Source organism: Cyphellophora europaea, assembly GCF_000365145.1.
Source record: "Cyphellophora europaea CBS 101466 unplaced genomic scaffold supercont1.1, whole genome shotgun sequence".
NCBI lineage: Eukaryota > Fungi > Ascomycota > Eurotiomycetes > Chaetothyriales > Cyphellophoraceae > Cyphellophora > Cyphellophora europaea.
Window position 1 is genome coordinate 2813112 of NW_008481797.1, and position 25474 is coordinate 2838585.

General features: G+C 55.5%; 9 protein-coding genes across 9 annotated transcripts; 5 read left to right on the top strand and 4 right to left on the bottom strand.

The window, feature by feature from the left end:
• Window positions 1-762: 762 nt before the first annotated feature.
• Window positions 763-7710, bottom strand: HMPREF1541_01071 (uncharacterized protein; the record flags this gene model as incomplete). The annotated part of the gene is made up of 2 exons (XM_008713372.1): window positions 763-3798; window positions 4006-7710. 2 exons carry the CDS (start codon window positions 7708-7710, stop codon window positions 763-765), a joined length of 6741 nt encoding a protein of 2246 aa, XP_008711594.1.
• Window positions 7711-8709: 999 nt separating this feature from the next.
• HMPREF1541_01072 (uncharacterized protein) lies at window positions 8710-9781 on the top strand (the record flags this gene model as incomplete). Its single annotated transcript, XM_008713373.1, has 2 exons — window positions 8710-9699; window positions 9746-9781. 2 exons carry the CDS (start codon window positions 8710-8712, stop codon window positions 9779-9781), a joined length of 1026 nt encoding a protein of 341 aa, XP_008711595.1.
• A 351-nt stretch (window positions 9782-10132) lies between these two features.
• HMPREF1541_01073 (uncharacterized protein) lies at window positions 10133-10453 on the bottom strand (the record flags this gene model as incomplete). The annotated part of the gene is made up of 2 exons (XM_008713374.1): window positions 10133-10286; window positions 10347-10453. The coding sequence occupies 2 exons, from the start codon at window positions 10451-10453 to the stop codon at window positions 10133-10135; spliced, it is 261 nt and encodes an 86-aa protein (XP_008711596.1).
• A 1743-nt stretch (window positions 10454-12196) lies between these two features.
• On the top strand, window positions 12197-14348 carry HMPREF1541_01074 (uncharacterized protein; the record flags this gene model as incomplete). The annotated part of the gene is made up of 2 exons (XM_008713375.1): window positions 12197-13219; window positions 13266-14348. 2 exons carry the CDS (start codon window positions 12197-12199, stop codon window positions 14346-14348), a joined length of 2106 nt encoding a protein of 701 aa, XP_008711597.1.
• An 818-nt stretch (window positions 14349-15166) lies between these two features.
• HMPREF1541_01075 (uncharacterized protein) lies at window positions 15167-17379 on the top strand (the record flags this gene model as incomplete). Its single annotated transcript, XM_008713376.1, has 4 exons — window positions 15167-15395; window positions 15451-15532; window positions 15625-16483; window positions 16717-17379. The coding sequence occupies 4 exons, from the start codon at window positions 15167-15169 to the stop codon at window positions 17377-17379; spliced, it is 1833 nt and encodes a 610-aa protein (XP_008711598.1).
• Window positions 17380-17805: 426 nt separating this feature from the next.
• On the bottom strand, window positions 17806-18823 carry HMPREF1541_01076 (uncharacterized protein; the record flags this gene model as incomplete). The annotated part of the gene is made up of 2 exons (XM_008713377.1): window positions 17806-18348; window positions 18425-18823. 2 exons carry the CDS (start codon window positions 18821-18823, stop codon window positions 17806-17808), a joined length of 942 nt encoding a protein of 313 aa, XP_008711599.1.
• Window positions 18824-20016: 1193 nt separating this feature from the next.
• HMPREF1541_01077 (uncharacterized protein) lies at window positions 20017-21396 on the top strand (the record flags this gene model as incomplete). The annotated part of the gene is made up of 1 exon (XM_008713378.1): window positions 20017-21396. One exon carries the CDS (start codon window positions 20017-20019, stop codon window positions 21394-21396), a length of 1380 nt encoding a protein of 459 aa, XP_008711600.1.
• A 619-nt stretch (window positions 21397-22015) lies between these two features.
• On the top strand, window positions 22016-23194 carry HMPREF1541_01078 (uncharacterized protein; the record flags this gene model as incomplete). The annotated part of the gene is made up of 1 exon (XM_008713379.1): window positions 22016-23194. One exon carries the CDS (start codon window positions 22016-22018, stop codon window positions 23192-23194), a length of 1179 nt encoding a protein of 392 aa, XP_008711601.1.
• Window positions 23195-23440: 246 nt separating this feature from the next.
• Window positions 23441-24295, bottom strand: HMPREF1541_01079 (uncharacterized protein; the record flags this gene model as incomplete). The annotated part of the gene is made up of 1 exon (XM_008713380.1): window positions 23441-24295. The coding sequence occupies one exon, from the start codon at window positions 24293-24295 to the stop codon at window positions 23441-23443; it is 855 nt and encodes a 284-aa protein (XP_008711602.1).
• Window positions 24296-25474: the final 1179 nt, after the last annotated feature.

A 25474-nucleotide genomic window follows, 5' to 3' on the forward strand; every position in this document is an offset into this window, starting at 1 on the left:
GGTTAGCTACGAAATTGGAGCGAAAACGCCATGCCATCGAAGGTTCCCGAGCATTGAATCATGGTAGGCACATCCATCTCGGTTTGGCTCAAGTGGCCTGTCGGCGGCACGAAAAGAAAGGGCACGCGTTTGCAGAGTCTGAAGAGGGAGAGATGAGGTGAGTTGAGGTCCAAGTTGCTGAGAAGATGGAACGAAGGTCAACAATGCTCCACTGGGGTCTCTGGCCAATCAGAGCTCACCGCGAGTCTCTCGAAAGGGGGGTAGCCTTGCGCCTGCCTTCTAACACATTTATTCCACTCCCTCCAAGCCCATCATATGACTCGAGCAATATGGTCCGCTCGTTCCTCACTAATGATATACGCAGCTCAGGCTGCCGTTTGACGCCCTTCCCCATTTTGGCTCATGCTGCCTACAGAATCGAACAACGGTACATCCAATCTGCTTCGGACGGAGCCTGGGCCAGTACCAGGACCGCCTTCTCACTTGATCATAGATCCGAGCACGCCATCATCACAAGAAGTGTAACATGCAGATCGTTCTTCCAAATCCTCTTTATACAACCTTACATCGTAGCAATAGCAGCTTAGCCAGTTGGTCAATTATGTACGTTCATTGACACGCTGGAGTGCGCCCGAAACGCCTTGCTCGCTTGCCCATCATAGTCTCGATAATCCATCAACTCCAACAAGGATAAACCAAAAAAGGATCAAACATTCCACAGACCAAGCGTCTCAAAAAGCAACAGGAACTGATGGTTCGCCCCTACTTCGTATCATCCACAAAGACGGGCATCTGCCAATCCCAATCCCCAGGGCGCACCGTCGCACTCATGGTAATCTCCTCTTCACTCTCGTAACCATCGGCCTTACTGCCCGGCAGCTCCGCCACCGATCCCGGCGCCTGTTTCACGCTGCTCTCTCGCGTACCCGCCCCGTGACGCGACATGGGCGCTCTCGCCGCGCTCGCCGCATTTGGTGCCTTGTCATGTACACCGCCAGGGTTCATCATCCTTTCCGCGACCGTTCGTTGATCGCCACCTTGCGAGGCACCCGCACCGGCAAGTCCGGAAGGCGATGCTGGACCTGCCGCCTGCGCAGAGTTCAAGTCCCGGAAACGGCCTTGCTCGATCATCAACTGTCTCGTGCGTCGACGCTGGTCTTCTTCGCCGGGAATCCCGATCTTGAAAGGCGCCTCCTGCTCCTCACTGCTGCGTGGAATGCCGCCCACGGGGCTGATTCTCTTGTTTGAGAAGGTACCGAGGCCCTCAACAGGTGTGCCGCCGCTTCCTCGGTTCGACGTCGGCGGCGCAAGGTTGTCCGACACCCGTTCATCGTGTTCAGGGGACGTGTTGTGGCGATCCATGGTCGGCGATCGCGAGCGCTTATGTAGTGACACGACATGAGGATCGATGCCGCTTTGGCCAGCGGCCGCAAAGATTGGCGCCCGAGTCGTTGGTGGCAGGTAGCTACCCGTGTTAGAGTGAGTGTTGGCGGACGAATAAGTGCCAGTGTTTTGATGAGAATTGTTCCGAGCGTTCGTGGGCTGTGGAGGGGCGGTGGCGGGATCGTGCCCGATGTGTCGGCCCTGACCCGAGGTGTCAATCCGGAGGTCTGAGGGGCGTGATTCGTAACCTTGTGGTGAGTTGACTGGGTAGCCATGCTGTGAGTACGACCCTTGGCTTCGGAAGGATGGGTTGTAGTTCACATAATCTTGCTCTTGATGTTGAGGAGAGCCGTAGTAGCCGCCTGCTGGAGGAGGACTGCCCGAAAACTGGTCTTGCGGATATCTGGGATCATGGTATCTGGAATTTTGGAACTGTTGCTGAGATTGCAAGTACTGGCCTCGGTCGGGCTGCGCTGAGTTTGACGGCAGTGTCGTAGACCGCTGCGGTGGCTGTGTCTTCTCGGACTTGTCGCTGCGTGAAAATAGATTGCCCATGGCTGAGAATCTCTTCTTCTTCTTACCATCCTGGGGCTTCTCAGCCGTGGAAGCGGGACTCCCCTTCTTTAGTAGGTCGCGAGACATGCGTCTTTTAGACTTGTCCAGGGGTGGTAGCTGGCCGACAACGTCTCTAGACTCGCTGAGACTGCTCTGTCCAGATACGATACTATCTTGCCGACTGTCTGTGGTGTACAAGTTTGGCCGCTTCTCTGGGTCGACGTAATCACTACGCCCACGGTGCTGGGTCTGTGCTGGAGCAGGTGTAGGTTTTGACTTGCCAAAAAGGAAAGCACCAAACGGTGTCTTCTTTACCTTTGGCTGCGCGGAGGCTGCCCCGGGCCACGCACCATCCTGCTGGTGCTGCTGCATGTTCGAGGGATGCTGCGGCACGAATTGCGTTTGCGGGCTCGCTTGAGGCTGAGCGCCGGTTGGTAGTCCATCACGGGAGGGTGGTGAAGATGGCTGTCTTATATACGCCGCTGTTGGCGAGGACGTGCCTCGTTGTCTCGGCTTCGGAGATCGGAACTCTTGGTGATATGGTCCGGGAATACGATATCCACCCTCTTCTGCGAGCGCTTTCTGCTGCTGACAGCGCACAGCCTCGTCTTCTGGATTTTGAACGTTTCTGAGCGGAGCTTCGGAAGAGTACATTTGACTGCGATCGACCGGCTGATCTGATGGCCTGAATACGGGGTGCTCACCTAACAAGTCCGCGCCAAATGGTCTAGAGTACGACTTCGACTGACGATTCTGTTTCGGGACCTGCTCTTGGTGTACATCGTCGACACTGACTTGGGACAAGTCTTTGCTGGCCGGTTGGCCCACCGGACTCATTGGATGCGATGGCGCGTTGCCATTTTGCTGACTTCTTTCGTAAGCGTCCTGCACATTCTGGAAGTCACCAGACCCTTCAAATGAAAAGGGCCGGTTTGACACAGCGACAGGTTCAGTCCGTCTTTGTTCGGTCAAATTCGCCACAGGTACAATCTTCGCGCCGGGGCCGATGCGCTGTTGTTGGCCACTATGCGCAGGGGTCTCTTCATACGAAGGAACGGGGTCGTTCTGGTCTTCTACAGCAGCACGTTCCTGCGCAGCCTCCTCATCTTTCGTGAATGATTTAGACACACCTGTGGCGTCTGGAGCGGTCTCCTCATAGTCTGGCGCACGCTCATCATGCAGTTTCTCATTTCCCGCTGGGGAGATGCTGCGATGCGCAAGGTCCGGTTGGGAGCCATCGGCTGGGCCTGGACTGGCGCTGGACACCGCTGATACACTTGAATGGCGCCTGTCATCTGTTGCTGCAAGGGCTTGAGAGGGTTGAAGCTGAGTTTGACCTTCACCGACTGAGCCATTGTCTGTCAAATCTGATACCGGACGCTCGCGCAGATTTTCGTTTGCGGCCTTGGTTGGCGCTGCCTGATTATCTGTAGTAGGAGTTGTGTCCTCATCAGTAGGATTTTTGGGCTCGTCCCCTGAGCCACTAGGAACTTGCACGACGGGTACTGTTCCAGCAGGCATGGGTTCGATGCTGTCCTTTCGATCTCCGGCTGGCTGGTTGCGCATCGTCGACTCCTGCTGTGCTGTGATAGGTCCAGCCACATTCCTGTCGGTGTGACGAGCCCTGTCATTCATCGATGTCTTCGATTGTTTAGCTGCCACAGGATGTTCCCCGGTTGATGATTCTGCTGTCTCATCGGGATCAGAACCGAACCAGGCATTTCCCTCAATAGGCGAAGAGTGCAAGTCTTGTGCGGGAATTTGAGGGGCATTGAGGAATGTGAAATTTCGTTTTGACTCAGACTCTTCGGCAATTGTGGAGGATGACAGACCACCAGATCTGCGTTTGCTTTGAGGGCTCTGTAGACAAGTTAACATCAAGTTGATTGGAAATCGGACAGAGGGGGAAAAGGCTTTGGATTCTTGCTATCTGATCGTACGATCTCCGCAAACTCGGCTTTGACTGGAACAACTCTTGCCGCGTTGGGCGGATGCCATAAGGCAAGATAGCAAACATTCCATCGCATAGAGCCGAAGTACGGGAGAAGGAAAGGAGATTTAATGTACCTTGTCGCTGGTGCTCGCCGAGCGCAGCTTATCTTTGCCTTTCGCGAACAATCCCTTTGCCGCAACGCCTGCCTTCCCTCCGAAACGGCCAGCAGCAGCCATCAACCGCTTCCCATCCTCCTGCACGATCTTAGAGCCAGTGATGCTAGCCATGGGACGATTCGATGGGAGACGTGAGGTGTTGTAACTAGCACCTGTGTCTTTCCACATACGCCCGTTTGACTGGAAGATGTTCGCATGCTCGGGAACTTCCTCCAAAGAGTGTATCCACTGATCGAGCATACCATCAGATCGGCCATATGCTATTCTGTTGTCTTCAAAGGCTTTGATGCGGTCGTCCTGATCGCTGATGTTCATGATCTCCCGGAACGACTTGAAATCCGTTGGACTAGCAGCAGTAGCTGCTGGGAGCGGCTGGGTAATAGGTTCGTCTGTTCCCAAACTGCTTGCACCTAGTGCTTGAATTGGCTGATCAGTAGTGTGTGTTCCATATGCGTCTGATCTCGGGGCAGCAGTAGGTATAGATGATGAGGTGCCGCTGGCATCTCGCGCAGTCGACTCAAAGGCCTTGATCGTCTCGGGAGACTCAGCAGCCGGGCTAGCAACTGTGGGCGGCGTGGATGACCCTGTCCTAGCTGTGCTACTTACGCCGGCGGTGGGGTCCGGGACTTTCGGGTCCGTCTCCCACGAGAAACGCTGTTCAAGGAATGGGCGCGGAGGACCAGATCCCATCGAGCTTGCAGAATACTGTGGCTGATGACCTGGGCTGGATCTAAGCTGCGGTATGGCAGTGGACACAGGTGACCGCTGACCTGAACCCCCCCCATACATGTCTTCTGATTCTCGCGCGTCTAGCGTGGTGGATGGCTGCTTGTCCACCGCCGGAGACATTGGCAGTGGTTTCGAGACCGCTTCTTCGCTTGGCTGGCCCTCGAAGTTGGAGGACCGGGGGGTCAGGCTTTTCACGATTTCCTGCTGAAGCTCTTCATTATTGCTATGAATGGGCGACTCTCCGAGGGGGCGCACGTTGGGAACCGGTGGTCGTGGGGTCGTTCCGGGATCAATGATCTTGCTTGTCCGTAGTGGAGCGGGGAAGTAATCCGTGTTGGCTGCGGCAGCCTCTGTGTCGGCCGGGGTTTGGTTGCCAACGTCCGATGGCGTGGTATCGTACGAATGGTACGAATGGTTCGACGATTCTGGACGCTGGGGGACTGATCTGGAGGTGGTAGGTGGCTGTGGTTGTGTCGCGGCGAAATCACGCGTGTCTGAACGAGTAGCCTCAGCATGACTGGAAGTGCTTGATTGATCCCACTCATTTTCGCTCTCGTCATCCGAGTTCTCGGGTCGGCGGTCGGTCAGAGCTGGGCCATTGAACGAGCCAGCAAGTGCAGTGCCTGCAGCTGCAGCTGCAGCAAAAGCCGCATTCGCAGGACCTTGGCGCCAGCCTTGGGGGGCTTTTGCGGTTGGAATGCTATCGGTACTATCATATGACTGCTGACCAAGCATAGGAGGTGGTCGAGCTTGCTCTGTTGGTGGTGTTTCGACTCCTGGAGTGCCAGAATAGGATTGCCACCCACCAGGAAGTGATGGACGAAAGCTTTCGAGTCGCTCGTGTGGCGCCGGCCGCGCTTCTTTCGTAGAAGTGTCGGTGGGAGCTACAGAGACTGGAGTTGATCGCCCCGAGTTGTTGTTCTCGTATTTCCCTGTCAAACCCCTGACGGTACCTTTGGGTGGGCTTTCAGCACGCGCTATGGCAGAATTGATTGCCGGTGTAGCAGGTGTACCGTCGAGATCGAGCCTCGTATTGAATTGATTTGACTGGGCTTGCCACTGCTTGTATTCTTCAGAAACGCCCGAGGCTTGACTGGCACTGCCTGGGGACGTCAGGGTATCCCCAGAAGGCTGCCTAGGTCTTCCTCGGTCAGCATCCTGTGACTGTGCGGTCGTAAGCACACCTTGCTGTGGCTGCATTTCAGTGGATGTCCGGATATCTGCTTGCCGAGCTGGACTATTGGCACCACGGCTGGGTGATGTGACATCTCGACGATACCCTGGTTGAATCACCGTAGACCCTGGCATTGATGAGTCTGGAAGCACTCCTTGCTGCCCCTTGATAGTCGACTCTGACAATGGCCTGTTCGAAGTGCCTGAAGACGGCTCTTCGGGGATAGGCTGCTCAGTGACATTTGGTTGTGACTGTCCATTGAATTGGTCAGGCTTCCTGCTGATAATCGGGCTCAGTTCAGAAGTGCTGGCACTATTCGAGCGAGGCAGAGTCTCGGAGGTAGATGTTGGTGAAGCAGGTCGGCGATTCTGACTGTCGTCAAAGGCTTGCTGTACAACCGACCTATAGCCGAACGATGGCTTGTGGTCAAGGTTGCTCGTGTCGGGTTTGTCGATGGACTTATTGGCCGCAGATGTTGAGGACGTTTGCTCCGCGGCGGTAGGCGTAGGAAGCACGGACTTGCTTTGAGTTGGTGCTGGTGTTAGCTCTGGGTCAAATACAGACTGCCTTCCTAGTGCCGGTAGAGATGACTGAAACGAAAAGGCAGACGAAGGTTCTGCACTGTGGTGGTCTTCATCAGCTGTAGAGGCCGACACCGGATCTGGCCGATCCGTATAGACTGAAGAAGCGTTTGTATCCTGACGGTGAACACCATCCCCCTGTTGTGCCCTCTGCTGTGATGGGTGAGTGGAATCTGCGCCTTTGATCAGGTTGTCGAATCCATACTCGCTCTTCCTCTCGACAACAGTATCGAGTGTTGGCTTCAGTCTCCTGGCGCTATCTGAATCCTCGTGCGCGGTCTCTTTGTTGTCAGAAGTCGCGGTCTTAGCACTTGTTGAACTGTCTCGACTTCTTGTAGTGTCCAGTTCGAGGCTGGGTCGTTGTGAGTCCATGGATCGCCGTTCCTTTTCCTTCTGCTCTTCGAAGCGTTTGTAGATGTCTGCCGGCCGAATGAAAGGCAATGGTTTGGCAGGCGCGGCCTGGGTGGTCGCGGGAGATTCCTCCGACTCTACGTTTGGTGCAGTTTGGGGAAGAGGTGGTGGTTGTTCTTGGCTCAGACTACTCTTCCTGGGCGGATGGAATCTGCCCGAAGTATTTGAGGAGCGACTGTCAGGCCGAGCTGGACTACCTTGGCGTGGTTGGAAGCCACCTGGAACTGGGGCAAGGCCAGGGCTGGAGCGGCTCCCCGAGTGAGAGCGCTGGTAACTTCCCGGAGCCGAAAACGGGGCTTCTCCATGATTTTGTCCTCGTGAGCTAGGACGGAAGGCCGGTGGATATGGACCCTGACCTTGGGTGTTGACATTAAGCACGGGATGCTGGGCATAAAAGCGTTGCTGCTGTGCCTCGTCGTGCTGAGGTTCAGGAAACGGGGGGCGTTGAGTGCTTGGATATGGCGATTCACCAAAGCCACCGCCCATCGACACGTACCGCCTATCATCACCATGATCGAAAGACTGGCGCCCTGTCGAACGTGGAGGAGAGGGGTTAGTGAAGCTGCGATTGGGTGGCGGCATTTGACCTCCCCAGCCAGGTCTCTGCGCTGGTGCAGGCACAGGTGGTGGCGGCTCGTTATATGTGCCATAGCCATCATCGCCCCACTCGTCATCGTCGTCGTAGGTCGGACGCGCAGCATCGCGCCACTTCTTTGTTACATTTCGATTAACATTAGGTTTGTATGAAAACCCCCCACCTGAAGCCATGATGCAGATACAACGAGCCGAGATTGCTTGACCGCGCACAGTAGTGTACGGAGCTGCCTTCAGAGATGTTTATTGCATGCCCGCCCAGCTATGTGGCTCGGAAAGGCCGAGAGGTATCGTCGACGCACCGGATCGGAGGGTGCGATCTAGGGCTTACGGCCTGTGGCAGGGCAAGGAACGAGTGAGCTGCGCGCGGACGCAGGCCTGGCGCGCTGAAAACCAACTACCGCGTGACCAAGAAAGTAAACAGGTCAACGCGAACGCGATCTCGAAGATGGTAAGACAGTATTCCTCTTCAGAGGGAGGAGGGAGAATGTTGCAGTGACCCGAAAACAAGGTATGGTGCTTAAGTGTTCGCGAGTATGGAGAAGTCGAACTCAAAGCACCTGGAGCGTCGTCATCTGTGGCAGTGCAGTGATGGCTTCGGAGTGGGCAACCGGTTATGGCCCCAGTAGGGCGAAGGAATCAGACGCTGGTAATGATAGTAATGAGAAGAAGTCTACAGTCCGTGTAGTGCAGCATTAGATTCATGATCGAAGTCGACCTCTCTTGAAGTGTCTGTGGCACGCGTGAAACGAACTTGAATCGCCAGCGACACCCCAGTAAAGGTGTGGCTGACGCCCGAGCCACGAGGTGCTAGGGTTGCTTTTAAGTGGGTTTGCCACTAGCAGTAAGTAACCCGCAGATGCGTGCAGCGAAGCCAAAGGCTGAGAGGCCAGACTCAACTCTCTTCACTGCCACTCCCGTCCGCCGCCCAACAACAACCTCATTTACCACCCTGTTCCGAGTACCCTATATGCAACGTATCCTTTCCAGATCACCGGTCCGCCGATTCAGAATTTGTACATAGCCACCTTCGACTTCGATTCTGTCCTCCATTCTCTCCTATTCACAACAACAATTGCCATGGTTCTATAGCCAAAGAAAAGCACAGACAGTACTGCCTCCCCCAACGACTAAAAAGACCCCAGAGTCTAAAGTCGTCGCGAAGCCGTCGACATGGTGACACACTCCATACAAGACCGGACAACCGAGTTCCGCGCGATCCTCGCGCAAGCCCAGAAACGCCAGGCAGCAAAAGGTGGTCAACGACAGAATCTACTGTCGAATGCCGAGAAACGTGAAGCCAACGGCCATGCCGCTCCAGGGTCGAGATCAGAATTTGCGCGCAATGCCCTGCAGGTAGGACGAGGCATCACTGCGACCATGGGCAAGCTGGAACGGCTGGCGCAACTGGCCAAACGAAAGGCTATCTTCGACGACCGGCCGGTTGAGATCTCTGAATTGACTTATGTTATCAAACAAGACCTTGCCGCACTCAACCAGCAAATATCAAAACTCCAGCAAATCACCCAGTCACAACATCCCACAGCCTCTCAACCCAAGTCGGCCGACCAGGAGGGGCAACACAACAAGAATGTGGTGATGATGTTGCAGAACAAGATCACGGATGTCGCAGTCAACTTCAAGGACGTGCTCGAGGTTAGAACCAAGAACATTCAAGCGTCACGCTCCAGGACTGAAAACTTTGTCTCTTCTGTCTCTGCTCGATCCCAACCGCAATTCGACAATTCGAGATCCGAATCTCCATTGTACCAAAACACAACGCCAAATTCCAAGAAGACGCCATACTCTTCAACCAATGATCTTCTGACCCTTGAGCCTTCGAGTTCGTCAGCGCTGATGGGCAATGCAGCCCAGTCCGACTCCCAATTACTGTTGATGGAAGAGGCTCAACCAGCCAACACCTACATCCAGGAACGGGGCCAAGCGATAGAAGCAATCGAGAAAACCATCAACGAGCTGGGCAGCATATTTGGTCAATTGGCAGGCATGGTCCAGGAGCAGGGCGAGATGTTGCAACGAATAGACGCCAACACCGAAGACGTAGTGGACAATGTTCAAGGCGCGCAGCGAGAACTGTTGAAGTATTGGAACCGGGTACAAGGCAACCGCTGGTTGGTTGCAAAGATGTTCGGTGTTCTCATGGTAAGTCTCGTGGCGCCATCAACCAATGCTTTGCTGACAGCAGTAGATTTTCTTCCTCCTCTGGGTTCTCATATCCGGATAGAATTCAAGGCCTCGTGCGCCTCTGTGTACAACACGACGATTGTCAACTTCTTTTGGTTGGTACGTCCATAGATGCTCTCTCGAGCTTCCAGCCTCGACCAGAAGAGTGAGGCACTAATCAGCATTTACTTTTGAAATTCCGCGCAGCACAGTAGACAGGTCTTGCATCCAAGCGACTTGCAGTCAAGTGAAATTATATATTACACCTCAAGAGCGAGTCCATTTCCCACAGTTCATGCTATGGGGTATTTAGCAGATCGATAGCTCTCAGCAAAGGCGCGACTGCCCGCTCCCACAAGAGGTCATTTTTGTACATCAAGAGCGGACATAATCATATTCAACGTCTCTTTCTTCAGGAGCTCGAGCTCACGCTCGGCTGCGGCGGTCGTCTCGAATGCACGAACGGCCTGTGTTGTGTCCTAGCGAGGATCTCTGATCGCATGGGCATCATGAGTGCCATGTCTGGGGAGTCGTTGCGAATAATGCTGCCGATGCCCATGAAAAGCCTGCAGTCCGTTAGCGACAGGCTGTCCAGAGTCGAGTTGAGGGAGATGTGTGTCGCATACCCGAACATGCTTCCCGACCCCAGCATGTACTTCCCCAAGGTGCGCATAACGCCTGCCTGCCCGCCGCCATACTGGAAGATGGTCACGGTGCCATAGATGAAGCCCATTATGCCGCCGACAGCTGCGTCGTGTTAGCTGTCAAGTCAGGCCCCCATGAGTAAAACCTACTGCCGCCCATCAAAGCGCCCATCTTCACTGTGCTGTATTAGCTCGATTCCCGGGATCGGTGGAGGGATCTCCACGTACTCTTGTCGAACCACGTCGGCCCGCGGTGGTGTTGCGCTGACGCTGGAATTGGAGGCATGTTGATGATGTCTGAGCTTGAATGCTACCGGAGAAGTTGGAGGAATGCAAGTAGAAGGTCTGGCAAGCGATGGCCTGATCGTAGCAACAAGAAGCGCAGGCAGTTGATGCAGTGCTACTTGCAACGGACCCACATTAGTGGCGCATGACCAATAGTAATATGGCGCTTCTCCTCAGTTTGCACCGTCCTTGGCATGAAGCATCTATACATACCTACCTACCTACCTTACCTACCAAGCAGCGGTCATCGCACGTGTAGCATGGTGTGATTCTTGACTGGTATGAAGCTAGAGAAAACCTATGTCATTCGATGGCGTGGTGTGTACACTCTACTCGATGAGGTCTACGCCGGCCAACGGAGCCTATCGTTTGAACATCTTTTTGGCGGTGTTCCTCAGATGCCACTATCCAGTGCTGACTATTCAGTGTCGTAGTAGAGAAGACATGGCACAGCTTTGGATCGCAGACCGTGTTGGTGTACTCTCAAAACAGGTAAGGTCAAGATACAAAGGTTAACGGTCCTACTGGTACCAAGTTCAGGCGAGCATCCTCGGGTTCCGATCGTCTGCTGACAATCTAAGCGGATCAGTGACTGCGCGTTTGAATAACTCGACATCTTTGTGGCCATTGTTGCACAAAGAGGCGTTGCTTCCCATCGAGCACGCACATCGCTCCGGCCCGTCGGGTACGCGCAGTTGACTAGGGACTCTTCCGGTTCAACGCCCAATCTCTGAGACGCTTGAAAAGCCAACTGTGGGATGCGTACATGAGTGGCTAGACTGCCTGAAGATTCTATTAAAACATGCACACGCTGTGATGTAGCTGCGAATGATTACCTTACAAGGAGTGAAGCGCAGTAGGAGGCACCTGCTGATTGTGGCAAGGAACCATCTCCGCGCTTAGGCTAGACTACTTGTGGACTAGTGGAATTCTCCTCCAACTGCGACAAGTTGGTCCTTTTCTCGTGGTCTGGACAATCGAGGGCTGCGATCACCGCGTTCCATTACTTCGTCGCCTTTCATAGACACTAGGCCTGCAGCCGAACTCCCAGAGTCAATTCTCACAATCAAACCAGATTTCTGGCATCCTCCTGATCTGTTACCGCACCTTTCTGCAACTGGAAATACCCACGTCAGGGTCGGCCTTCTCACGCGAGCGCTTCCTTCACGACCTGTTCAAATCGTATTCCTCATCACCACGTCATCTAATCTCACCTTCGAGCCCTCCTTCACCACGGCAGTTGATCTGAGTGACCACAGAATCCTCAGAGATTACGAAGACGAGCAGAACCTAGCCGGCTGACACATGACGAGACCGCCGCCCGCAACTTTTGCGCTTGTCTTGTCTTTTAGTGTGGACCCATTCGTCTCGAAGCAACAGGCGGACCTTCTTTACGGTCTGTAAGATCGAAATTTGAGCCTCTTCGAAGTCTATACCCGCACCCTCGAAGCATCCCGATGACGACCGCCGTCGCTTCGCCCCCAAATATTCAATCCCTGCCGCGCCTAGGTTGGAATGGTGGAAGTACAGGAGGCGGATTCTCAGCCATGAGCACAGAAGACGTGTCCAGAATATTCATGCCTCAGCGCAAGACCGTCCAGAGAAGTAACTCGTCATCGTCGTTATCCTCGAATGCGTCCTCATCATCAACATCTTCCTCGGCTACTACGACCGATGCCTCTTCGGCATCTTCTGCAGCCACCGGCGAAGCCAACACTGTCGCTGCCAAAAAGAAGACGAGAGGTGGTTTCTGGCCAGTGTCGAAAGCCGAATCGACTTCGGGTGTAAGCGCTGCCCGTGCGAATGGGTCCGTTCAACCTGCTTCTTTGATCTCCGGGAAGGCGCCTATACAGCCAGCGCTTCCGACGCAAAATGGTAACCAACAAAATGGCGCCAGAGTCGTCAATGGTGCAGTATCGCAGGATACCTCGGCACTCCTCGCACTCCTGCCGATGAACGGCACCTTTGAACGAAAGCAGATCAACGTCCCATTCTTCCCCGATATATTGCGCGTGGGCCGACAGACGAACGCAAAGACTGTCCCCACGCCAACGAATGGTTTCTTCGACTCGAAGGTTCTGAGTCGACAACACGCCGAGGTCTGGGCTGAGCGTAACGGCAAGGTCTGGATCAGAGATGTGAAGTCTTCGAATGGCACCTTCGTTAATGGCCAGCGCTTGTCCCAGGAGAACCGAGAATCAGAACCACACGAGCTTCGGCAGCACGACACCCTGGAGCTGGGCATCGATATCGTAAGCGAGGATCAAAAAACAATTGTCCATCACAAAGTTTCGGCCAAGGTCGAGTACGTCGGTCTGCCGGGAACCACTAATAACGTCCTTGAACTCAGTTTTGGCGATCTCGATCCTTCCCATGGCGGATCGTTATTACCGCCGATCTCAAGCAGCCCCATGATGCAGTCGAGGAGTCGCCCTGGCGGCGTCGCGGGTCCAGTCAGGTCAGCCCCTTCTAGTATCGCAGGCGGCCAAATGAGTGCAGCGGCGCAAAACAGACAGATCAACCTTTGGGGACCACCTTTAAGTGTTGAGCATTTGGTAAAGCAGATTTCGGTAAGTCCTCAAATCTCCGGACTTCCACCCTACTAACGAATATCAGCACGAAATGAGGGCTGCCAAGCATCAAGCAACAGACCTCGACAATATTGAGAAAGTTTTCGACAGCATCATCTCGCCTGGCAGTAAACCGTCACCAGCCAAAGACGAGCCACAGTCGAAAGAAGAAAGCCAACCCCGACAGGCAAACGCGAAACCTCGGTCGATCCGCACAGATAATCTGGCCAGGTTCGCCGATCCACCCGCTCCTCCGCCTCAACTACCACTGCCGGAAAAGCCCGACAGTGCCAAGTCGACGTCTCTCAACTCCATGTCCTTGAGCAGTCTATTGAAGCGGACAGAAACGGCCAAGCCAGGAAGCAACGGCACATCGCCAACAAGCGGCAGCCAGAGCTCCATGCTACAGCTGGTGGAGGCACTGAGTCAGGCCAGGAAAGAGTTGGAGTCACATTCAATTCGAGTGAAAGAGTTGGAGGAAATGCTCAAGGACGAACGCTCCGCACGCGCAGATGCCGAAGAGCGTGCCCGCAGGCTGGAGCAATCAACCGCCAATCGACCCATTACAAATGTCGAGGAGATCTCTAGTTCTGACGAAAAGCCTGTGGTTGCGGAACCACCACCCGAGAGCACCAAGGAGGTCGAAACGAGCACTGCGGAAGACGACCGTGATCTGCAGACCCGGTTAGACCACATGGTTGCAGAAATGCAAAAGATGAAGACGGACATGGACAAATTCAAGACGCGGGCGGAATCGGCTGAAGTGGACGCAACGAAAGCCCGGGAAAGCCTCGCAGAAATGATCCAGCGACTTCGACAAGAAAACAGCGAGGAAGACGCAGTCGCAGTGGATAAGACCACCAGCAAGTCGAGCAGTACCAAAGACAGCGATCCGACCGAAGATGCTGTCGAGGCTGGCACCAAGGGCGGCTCAGCCAACGGCCACGTACGGACGCCCAAATTACCTGCACACCTCGAGCAGGCAGTGGCGACGGCGCTTCGGCAAGGCAGCTCCAACAATAGCGAAGCCCTTGCGCAATCAGCGCCATACGTGTCCATGCTTGGGGTTGTGCTGATAGGAGTGGGGCTAATGGCCTACCTTAACTCGTGGCAGAAGACGGACAAGTGACGTGGCCGAGGAAACGAGAACAAGATTGCTTTCAATTGCACATATTTACGACGGCTTTGCAAATGTGGTACAGCCGGTCAGCCTCTGTGGCGCTTTGACGATTTTTCCTTGAGTATTGCAGCATCCGCATGGCCGTGGCGTTCTCTAGGGAGGCAATAGTTTCGACCCAGCGATGGGGCTGGACCAAAACAAAGCTGTCTAACGATGTAGATGTCGTTTCAGCGGCAGCATATACATCTTGACGTGGGCGTTGCCCCGGTGGGAGTTAGTTTGATGTATTCTGCGATTGGATATTCGTGCTTGGCCAGGGAGCATCAGCGACCCGGGTTGATGAACACCACAGGGTGCAGGCAAAGTCCTGCCGCACGACCATGTTACTATGAGACATCCTACAGCATCAATGAACAGAACATGATATCATCTGGCTTGACGCGATTTGACATGGCTGGACTCTGTGCCTCGTTCGGCCCTCCGGCTTATATTCGTCCTCTTTGGTAATCTTCAATCTGACCCGTGAGGCCTGGCGGCGAAAGGATCCGCGGATTTTTGATCCGCCATGTGAACAACCGGGCGCCGGGAAAGCTTATTTTGGCGCCGTTTCCACGTTGCTCACTGCAAGGTTTCCTCCCCTTCCGGCCACGAAATACAGCGCCCTTCGTCACACCTTTTGGCCGCGGCATCCCGGGAGCCGGGTATGCCCGTATAAGGCAATCGTCAAGTTTGAGAAACATGTGCTTGCTACAATGTAGACTCATCAATTCACTGCTTCGCATCGGCTGAAACACTCACGTCCTGATTCTGGTCGCACTCCGTCTGCCATGAGCGGCCTCGTGTGGAGAAGCCATCTCGCTGCCGACTATCACCTCCCGTCTAGGTCATTAAGCCAGTACACCTCTATAACACCCTTTTTTATACAGAACCGGCGAACTCGACTATCCGTACCTCGAAGACAGCCAAGAAGAGGCTATGCAGCAGTGGCAGATCCTCCACCGCCGCTGAAGGAGGACAAGAGGGAGCGGGTTGTGGTACTGGGCAGTGGATGGGCAGGTGAGTCTACGCTGAAAGCAGCTGGAGCTGGCCGCTGGCCGCTGACTGCTTCAAGGCTATGTCATAGCAAGGAAGCTGGATCCTAAGAAGTATCGGGCCATCATGGTATCTCCCAGGCCGTATTTTGTCTTTACTCCGTAAGTCCAGCGAGTGTGGCTTGAAGCTCAAGAAAGAGGCTGACACAGGCCACCGATGCTCTGGCACCTCATTGCTGACCCCTTGTGTCCAGACTCCTCAACGACTCTGCAGTCGGCACTCTGGAGTTTCGCAACGTCCTCGAATCCGTCCGCCGCCGCACCTCCCACATAGACTATCTTCAAGGCTGGGCCGACGACATCGACTTCGCCGCCAAGACGGTGACCGTTGAGCCTAACGTGCTCGACCAGAATGTGGGCACCGCGCTCGTGGGTGGTAGCCAACGCAACGAAGCCTCTACCACCTCTATTCCCGCTGACCATTTTAATCTTGGGGGCAACGCCCAACCAGGCGGTACTGGTCCGCGTCAAGTCCCTACTTTTCCTATCAGCTACGACAAGCTGGTGATTGCGGTGGGCTGTTATTCCCAAACTTTCGATACGCAGGGTATCAGAGAAAACGCACTTTTCCTCAAAGATGTCAACGATGCTAGGCGGATCCGACGGCGCATCCTCGATTTGTTCGAACTGTGTCGAATGCCTTTCATTCCCGAATCAGTCAAGCGGTACTTGCTGCACTTTGCCATCGTCGGTGGTGGACCCACGGGCATGGAATTTGCGGCCAGCCTATCGGACCTGATCGATCAAGATCTGAGTAAGATCTACCCAGACCAAATGCAGTATGTACGGATCACCCTGTTCGACGTGGCGCCCAAAGTGCTACCCATGTTCGACAAGAGCCTGGCAGACTATGCCGTGAAGCAGTACAAGCGGCGAAATGTAGAAATCAAGACAAGTCATCACGTTGTGAGGCTGCGGAAGGGATTCCCGAATGACCCCATCGCCAAGTCCAACCAGGAGGGTCAGGTCAAGCATCGAGTGTACACCATTGAGACCAAAGAAGAGGGCGACGAGGGCATCGGCATGTGCGTATGGAGCACAGGTAATATGGCTGTAAGTCCATCATTCCCAAACAAGATGAACCGAGAATGGTGGTGACTACCTTTTTCGGCGGAGCATCACTATCGAGCAGATCGGTGTATAGGCTGGAGCTTCAGCAATTTGCCTAAGTGCTCCTCCTGGTGCACCTCGCCTCTAATCTGCTCGCCTCAAGCCTCGTCTGCGACCGACCAAAGCCCGGTCCCCAAGCGTACTTCACCATCCAGAGTTTCTACTAACACATACAGAACCCCTTTGTCTCCAAAGCCCTCGACTCCGTCCGAACCTTCCCCACCTCCTCTGCCACCATCCTCGACACCGACACGGGTACCAAGATCGAACACCCAGACCAGCACAAGTGGCTCATCCAGCGCGACTCCAAAACCGGTCTGATTCTTGTCGACGACCACTTCCGCGTCCAGCTGCAGACCGGCCCCGCCAATGGAGCCGCCGACAACAGCGCCAACAACGGCAAAGCCACTGATGACGACGGCAGCAGCAGCACGACCGCGTCCGCCACAATGAATGACGTCTTCGCCATCGGTGACACCACCATCATGGCCAGCGGCCGCCTCCCCGGTACCGCGCAGGTTGCCAACCAGCAGGCCCTGTGGCTGGGCAGCACGCTCAACAGACACCCGGGGGCCGCAGCGTATGGTGCCGCCGACGGTTTCGGGTTCAAGAACCTGGGCGTCATGACTTATTTGGGAGGTAGCAAGGCGGTGCTGCAGGCGCCGAAGGGGGGTGACGATGGCGGCAGTGGAGGGACGCAGGGCCTGAAGGGGTGGGTGGCCTTCCTGATCTGGCGGGGCGCGTATCTAACTATGACGTTGAGTTGGCGGAATCGGGTGCTGGTGTTGGTGCAGTGGGCGGCGGTCAAGGTGTTTGGGAGGGATATTTCGAGGTTTTAGTCCGGAGAGAGAGAGTATACTGGCATGTGAAGGGACGGTGGCGAGGCGCGCTGCTGTGACCTTCGCAACCGCTCTGTCACTGCTAGCCGTGACGTGACGGGCACTACGAGATGTTACCGGTGTGGGTGAACTGTGGGGTTCACGGAGCTCGGTGACTTGTAGGCCTGGGATGGGTCGATACCAGAGGTCGCCACGGGGGATAGACAACAAGACCGCATGAAGGTGGCCATGCACCACTGCTCGTGAATGTAGATATTCAATCAACCAAAAAAGAAAGTAAAGCACTTTTCGTCTTGAATTGAGGCACTGGTAGCCTCGCGATATCTATCGCTTCTAATCACTGGCCACGAACAAGACCGACCGACCGACCGACCGACCCGACAGGGCAACACCAGCCCTTGATCTAAACACACAACCAAAGTTTCCTCAGTTCTTGCCGCCGCCCAACTCCAGGGCTTCCTCCTCGCTCACCGCCTTACCCGCGGTCTTCATGAAGCCCTCGGCCATCTGCTGGCGGAACTTCTCGCCCTCCTCCTTGGTGCGGCCATCGCTGCCCCACTCGCGGTCGCCGCCGCCGCCGCCGGCGCTTCCGCGGCCGGAATCGACCTTGCCGTTGTTGTTGTTGTCGTTGTCGTCGTCGTCGTCCTCCTCGCCCTCATCGCCGCCCACCATCTCCCACGCCTGCTTCTTCGGCGCACCCGCCATGCCCTCGGTGACTAGCCAGGGGAAGCGCACTACCTCGTTGCGTAGCTTGTGGATGGCGCCCAGGACGATGACGCAGTTGAGACAGCGACTTGGGACGCCGTCTTGCACGCGCCAGTGTGCGACGCTGTAGCCGTCGATGGGGCCGTGGGGGAGGTCGGAGGAGCGGACTTGCCACAAGACCTTGCAGTGGCGGCAGGGGAAGACCGTCATGGTCGTGGCGCGGGTGGGGGACACGCAGATCGACATGGTGGATTCTGGTGTAAGCTGTGGGGAGGCGTTTGTTAGTTTGGGACTTGCTTTGCGGTGGTCGCGTTTGAAGATTGGCGGGGATGGAACTTACAGGAAACTCGACTGTTGGTGGAAGAGAGCTAGTCGGTGGATCGAATTTCAAGAAAAGAATCGGTTGGGTCGAGGTGATGGGTTGTGTAGAATCGAGGTTTTGGTGTAGAACTGTGTCGTTCAAAAAGTATGGGGATCGGAAGTCGGGAGAAGTGGTTGTGTTTGTTTCAGACCAGGCTTCGGAATAAGTCTGCAGAACGGGAGGTAATTGTTCTGGGGTGTGGTAAATGATGAACGAAGAGAAGCCGGTTGGTGTGATCACTGCTGTGATGTCTTCGTCCTCGGCGTGGAAGATTTCTTCGGATGATAGAGAACAGAATAGTTCGAGGAGGTTGTTTGTTCCTTCGATGACTCGGTCGAAAGCAGCGCGGGCGGTCTCTGTCACCATTAGAAAGTCCATCTTGGCTGATGCGACGAAAGTGCAACGAGATCGAAGGGGGAGTTTGCCAAAATGAGAACTTACCAGGCTGCCTGAAGTCACAGGTATGTGCACGGCACTGTGCCTGATGGAGCTAGGTCGGGTCTAGCTGCAAGTGGTAGGCGTTCAAGAAAGTGGTGTTGGTGGGACGTAACAGGGTACAGAAGTTGTCCTTGGACCGCGACTGTGGGATGTGAAGACAGTCCAAATGCCAAGACCTATAGAATAGGCGTCCATGTGCATGAATAGGACAAGCTGTGAAGCAATACCACCACTGTCTGAAAGGCTGAATTGCACTGTGCTCAGCCTTGTCCTTGTACTAGTCAAATCAAGGACAAACAGATCGTTCCTTGTTGACCCTCCCGTCCATTGTAAGCGGCACAATTACTGATAAATCAATCGAACAGAGAAGGCAAGGTATTCTGAGGATCTTACCTTGCTGCCTGTGCCGCGTACCAGACTGTCGGGACCGGAGTCATCTGGTACTCGAATGCTCTGGAAGCCTCCAATGGAGTACACGCACACTGTCTGTTCGACACATTGTCGATTAGTACTGGCCCAAGTGCGATGGACCGTTTCCGTCGACGACAGATGAGATGGTCAAGATCAGCGTCATCGATTGACTGGGGGAGCAATTCGCGACCATGCACGGAGCAAACAGTCAGTATGCTCGCTGCGAACAACGGTCGCCAAATGGAGTGCGATATTATTCGGCGTGCGGGCGAACATGACCAGTTGGTGCAGCTGAACCAATCATCCTACATGCTCAACTGATCTGAGCAGAGATGAACTGGTCGTGTTGCGCGTATAGATAGAGTTTTGGACCGTATATCGCAACATCAATCGAGCTCTGGCTGTAGAGATTACTTTTCAGCACAAATGGCTGCGGATACCATCCATCCATATAGCTGGAAGAGCAGCGAGGATGAATGCGCGTGATGGAGAGGAGAAGAGACGTTGAGATAGTGGCGGTGTCTGAGCTTGGCGTGGCGCCGCCAAGGAGTGGCTGTGGTAGCGGTGCCCATGTCTGGGTCAACGACAGTGCAACCTCAGTGTCTATCTCCTGTCATCGACCTCATCCAATTATCGATCCCCGTCACGTCGGGGAAGCAATCGGTCGCTGGACTTGTCGAGTGCCCTCAACCTAACAAGTTAATTGGATATTAGAACGCAAGATGGTCGAGGTCGAGAACCACTTTACCGTTTTCGTCAGGCTGCCCCTCAACAGAGGCGACTTCATCGATCCGCCTCCAGTCTCGTGGTCAGCGGCAAAGGAGCGCGCATTGTGGGATGTCATCTCGCGACAGGGTCAAGGCAAAGGCAATGAGATCGACTGGAATGCACTGGCCGCCCAGTTCGATGTCACCCAGTCGTTCATCCTGCAACAGGCAGCATGGTTGTACGAGAGACAGTTGTCGCAAGTGCGAGCACAGCTGAGAAAGGTGGGCAACCGTCAATCGGCAACACCTTCACCCGCACCGGGCTCTGTGAATTCTAGTGTGGTTGGTGCACAAGCCATGAGGAGAGTTGGTAGTGGTGGATCCCGTGCTCCTCCACGTCTATCAACCCAACATCTTGGCAGTCCTTCACTTGCAGGAGAAGGCAGTGCACCACCAACCCCTGGCAAGAGCAGGACATCGCTGCCCTTGAGGGGTCCTCCCGCTGCGGCGACTGGGTCTGCCCGATCGGCATCTGGTCCATCGCGACCGCTCTCAAGGCAACCTTCGAAGGAGGTCGAGCCGCAGCAGATCGTGCATTCGCGACGCGGCAGCACTCAGCATCAGCTCTCACGGTCACCAGGTCAGCTGAAGCCCACAGGTCCAGACTCGGACTCGGACGGTGGCGGAGAGCAGATGACTCAATCCAAGTACATGATACGCCGAACCAATCCATCGTCGCTTCATCGCCGGAGTGTTTCTCTACGCAAAGAGCGTGCCGCACAAGCTCAGCAAGCAGATCCGGCAGATGCTGACGATGACGAAGACGACACGGCTACGTTTCTGCCCTTTGTAGCTGATGCGCCCGAGGTCCAATCCCGGCCGACGACGTCGTCGACCCAGGACCCGAGCGCAACACTCCGAGGAGGTCTCACTGACGCTACGCCAGTGCGGCCGAAAACCCACCGCCGGTCTACGTCCGAGAAAATCACATCGCCAACAAAGGCTCCAGCACCTACAACAGCAGCGGCGACGCTGCAGTCAGGGTCGGCGTCTACGAGCTCCGTGTCTGACACATCGGGTGCGGGTCCCACGCCTGGCGCTACTCAGCCATCACAGCCTACACTGTCCAACAGATCCGCACGTACGCTATCCCCACGACAGCAAGCAACCCTCGCATCAGCTGGGCTCTCGCCTCGGCGTCAAGGATCTGAGTCGTCGCCTAGCATGGGATCGAGTTTCAGTGACCTCGACGATGCAAGCGTGACCCAGTCGGCGCTCGAGGAAGCTCTGATGAGTGGAATGGGCAATACAACGCACACGGTCGCCAGCAGAGTGAGTGGCTTGAGCCAAGCGTTGAGGAGCAGGTACTTTGATGCTAGGCAAGGCGAGAGATGACAGCATTTGCCTCGTGATCAGGCCATCACTCACAGCCGGAAGCCATAGCCTATTCTCAGGTGCTTCAGTTAGCTTCAAGATCTTAGTCAGAGTAGACTAAGACTGAAATGGTCTTTCAGGTCTTATGAGGAAGTAACGACAAGCCTTCTTCAGCTCGTCATACTAGCATCGTGTAGCTCGCGTTCCGAATGCAATGTTCGACTACCGTTTTCGGTTGCGCCTTTCGAAGCGGATCTCTCGGGCTCCCAACCAGAACGCACCGGCGAGGTGATCGCGCGATTGGCTTACCGGCAGGTTCCTCCCCCGTATGGTACTGTACGTGCGTATTCTGAGACAATATCAGATGCAACTGATGGGAAATCCATAGTAGCCAAATTGCCTTTCTGTACACTCAAGTTGCCCTAGTGCAAACCTGAGTTGTAGAGCAAGACACTCTTTTAGCCAGCGCAGTGACGCGCCCGGACGCGTCGCGTCGGCACGTCATTTCGCCGATCCGGACACCACCACCACCACCACCACCACCACCACCACCAACTCAACCGTCAAGCCAGCAACAGAGGTTCATGCACGAAGCAAACACCAGACACACAGCGTCTCTACCAACTTACGTAGCGTCGCTATGCCCCGAATCAACCGCAAGCGTCGCTCCGACGCCATCTCCCGCGACGCATCCCCCTCCGACCCCCCCAACCCACCCCCCAGCCGCAGCCGCCAACGGTCCTCCTCTTCAGAACCTTCAGAATCCACCCACTCCCCCGACGCAGGCGGCGCCGACGACGACGATCACTCCTCCGAAACCCAAGCGGACGCACAACGCAAATCCCTCGTGAAAAAACTCGTGCGGCTGGCCCTCGCGACAGAGTACTCGCGCACCCCGCTGCGGCGCACGGACATCACAGCCAAGGTCTTCAAGGACGCGGCGGGCAACAATGTGGCAGCGGGGCCACACGGCGGGCGCTCTTCCGGGTTCAAGCAGGTGTTTGACGATGCGCAGAAGGTGCTGCAGGGGACGTTTGGCATGGAGTTGCGCGAGCTGCCGAGTCGGGAGAAGACGACGCTGAAGGAGCGGCGCACGCAGGCGACGCAGCAATCGGCTGGCAAGGGCGGTGGGGGCGGTGGTAGTGCGGGTGCGAATCATCGAGGTTATATTCTTGTGAGTGTGCTGCCGAGGCCGTATCAGGAGAGTGTGCCGGTCTTGGGGGTGCCGAACCGAGCGCCGAGCCAGGAGGCGGAGGCTGGCTATGTGGCGTTCTACTCGTTCGTGGTGGCGCTCGTGTACCTCAATGACGGGGAGGTCGCGGAGCAGAAGCTGGAGCGGTATCTGCGGCGCGTGAACGCGGAAATGCAGACGCCGTTTGGCACGCTGGAAAAGGTCAAGGCGCGGATGGTAAGGGAGGGGTATTTGGAGCGGAAGAAGGAGCAGGCTGGTGGTGAGGAGGTCGTGAGCTTCACTGTGGGACCGAGGGGGAAGATGGAGGTGGGGAGAAAGGGTGTAGAGGGGTTGGTGAGGAGTGTGTATGGGCTGGGGGCCGCGGGGGATAATGGGGATGGGCCCAAGATTGAGGATGCGGAGTTGGCGAAGAGGTTGCAGAGGAGCTTGGGGGTTAGGGGTGAGGTCTTGGGAGGGGAGGATGGCGATGGTGTCCCGCCGAGTGCGGGTGGCAGTGGCCGGCAGAGTCGGAACGAGAGTCGCAATGGCACGCCGCAGCCGCGGACACAGCAGCAGCAGCAGCAGCAACCCCGGAGAAGAGGCCGGCCCAGAAGAGCCGCTCGCGATGACGACGATGTAGACGACTAGTTGCACGGCACGGTACGGCTTGCATTGACGATGTACGAACATGACCACGGCACCGGGACCTGATACGAAGAGTTCTGCGCGGCCAAAAGATACCCAACATGAATTCATGAACTCATTGTGTACTAGTATGTACCACCGATCTATCAAAGACGGTAGGAAAATGGAATAGACATGGTGTACTCGCTGCGTAACACATTTCGGGAAAAGAAAAATCGTCATCTCACACACACGCGCGCACACTTTTTCTCAGTACCCTTCGGCAACTCTGACACCATGCCTCTTGAAATCCCTCCTCAGCCCTTTCTGAACCCTCGCACCCTCTTCCATCTGCAACACCATGCGCACAGCGCCATGATGGATCCCCAAGCCCTCGCCTCCGTACATTCTAATATCGCGAAGGTTCTTCAGAATGCACAAGGCGTGCAGAAGGAGGCCCAGCACGATCAGCCACGCGAGCACCACCTTGGCAATGGTCAGTTCGTGGATGCCGTACATGAAATGGCCGCGCACTGAGGGGGGGCACATTTGCATGCTCTGCGTCAGACTCGGCGCTGGCATCTCGCAATGGATCCACAGAGCGTTGTTGGTCGTCCAGCCTGCCACCAGGACAAGCACGCAGGTGAAGAAGACGAAGTGGGTTCGCCTTGTGATGCTCACGAGCGGGCGGATCACGGTCATGCTGAGCTCAAAGAGAATATAGAACAGTGTGGCCACAGGTGTTGCCAGCGTGTAGGCGATCATGACGACAGGGATGGGACTGTCGCCGTCGCTGCTCGGGTTGGTCGACCCGCGGCGGAGCAGTTTGCTGAACATGGAGTCATCGAGCTCGGTTGTAGGCTCTCTGGCAAAATCTTCGGTCGAGAGTCTCGTATGGGGGGCTGCGATGCAGTAGGCATAGATCATGCTGAGGATAGTGGTGATGAAGGAGAGGATGAGGATGATTGGGAGGAGGATCTGGCGAGACCGACGGAGTGTTTGGGGTGGTTTGGGAGGGCCATCTGTCGAGGCTTTTGCAAATTTCGATCGCGGCTTTGATGTTGACGTGAATCTTGGGGGCGGTGGAAAATATGGAGCGGTGGCTGGCTTCAGCGGGGCATGCATTATTGTTTCGAGGAGAAGCTGTGTATTATGGCGAGTAAAGAGCTCAATGTCAGATGCGTAACCAGCGCCTCAACGACAAACAACGTAGAAAGGAGAATGAGTAATACAAAGGAGATTCGTGACTGGCGACGCAGACACGGAGCCGTGGCGGAGTGGACGCCCTACCTATGTATCCCAAGTTGGCGGACGACTTGGGTCCCCAGCGCACGCTGATCAGAGGTTGGAGGGCAGAAGACGGTCGGCGCTGCGGCTTCATCGTCATATCTGCCCTATGCTGCGGTTGCTGCCAGTGCAGAATGATGCATTGACCCCTCTGAGTGGAGGAGAGACGGTCAAGTCCAAGGCCAAGGACTTTCGCTACGCAAGTCGTTGCGGCTCTCGAGTGGTGGTTGAGCCGCAAGATCCAGCCGCAGCCAATCGATATTGGCCTAAGTGCGACATACTCGACACACAGAAGCGCTTGTTGTCGTGGCAGGCGTGAAGATTCACTGGCGGTGCTATTTTCAGGTCTTCATTCGGTGTCGTTTCAGCCTGGTCGTTACGCGCCGAGCCAGTTGGCAGGCGCTTACTTGATTGGACAACAATGTATGTTGGCCAGAAGTATGATTTGAGTGAAGAAAAAGGTGAGCTAGATGGTGTCGCCAGAGCCGGAGGTTCTGTCAGGACTTTTCGCTTCGATGGATTAGCAGGCCATCACTAACGGGTTGTCCAAAAGACTGCGACTGCGACTGCTGTTGGGGAAGACTGGTTCAACCTCGCGGCAGGAGTAGCCGGGAATTGTGGAGCACGAACCAAGCCAGATGAGGTTTAGCTTCCGTGCGACTGACCACCTCCAACTTCAGCTTGTCAGCACGGTGGCTCACCAGCAGGCAATTTGTCCCAGGACTTCTCGCGGTATCTTCGCGCACAGTGCACGGCGAAAACGGCACGATGAGGATGGCAGTCGATCTCAGATATACTGAGACCGAATCCAGACGCCTCTTTCAGGGAGAGGGCAGATGAAGGAATCCTAAGCCGATTTGAAATCAGAAATTCAGGACGAACAAGCACGACAATTTCATCGGTACCTTCCTCGTGTCAGCCCCGCACACCGTATGGTCCCCTGCCTTCTCTGTCTGCCGACCAGCGAGATTGCCTTGTGGAAATCTCTGCTACAGCATGCAACACTGTGGCCGTGGC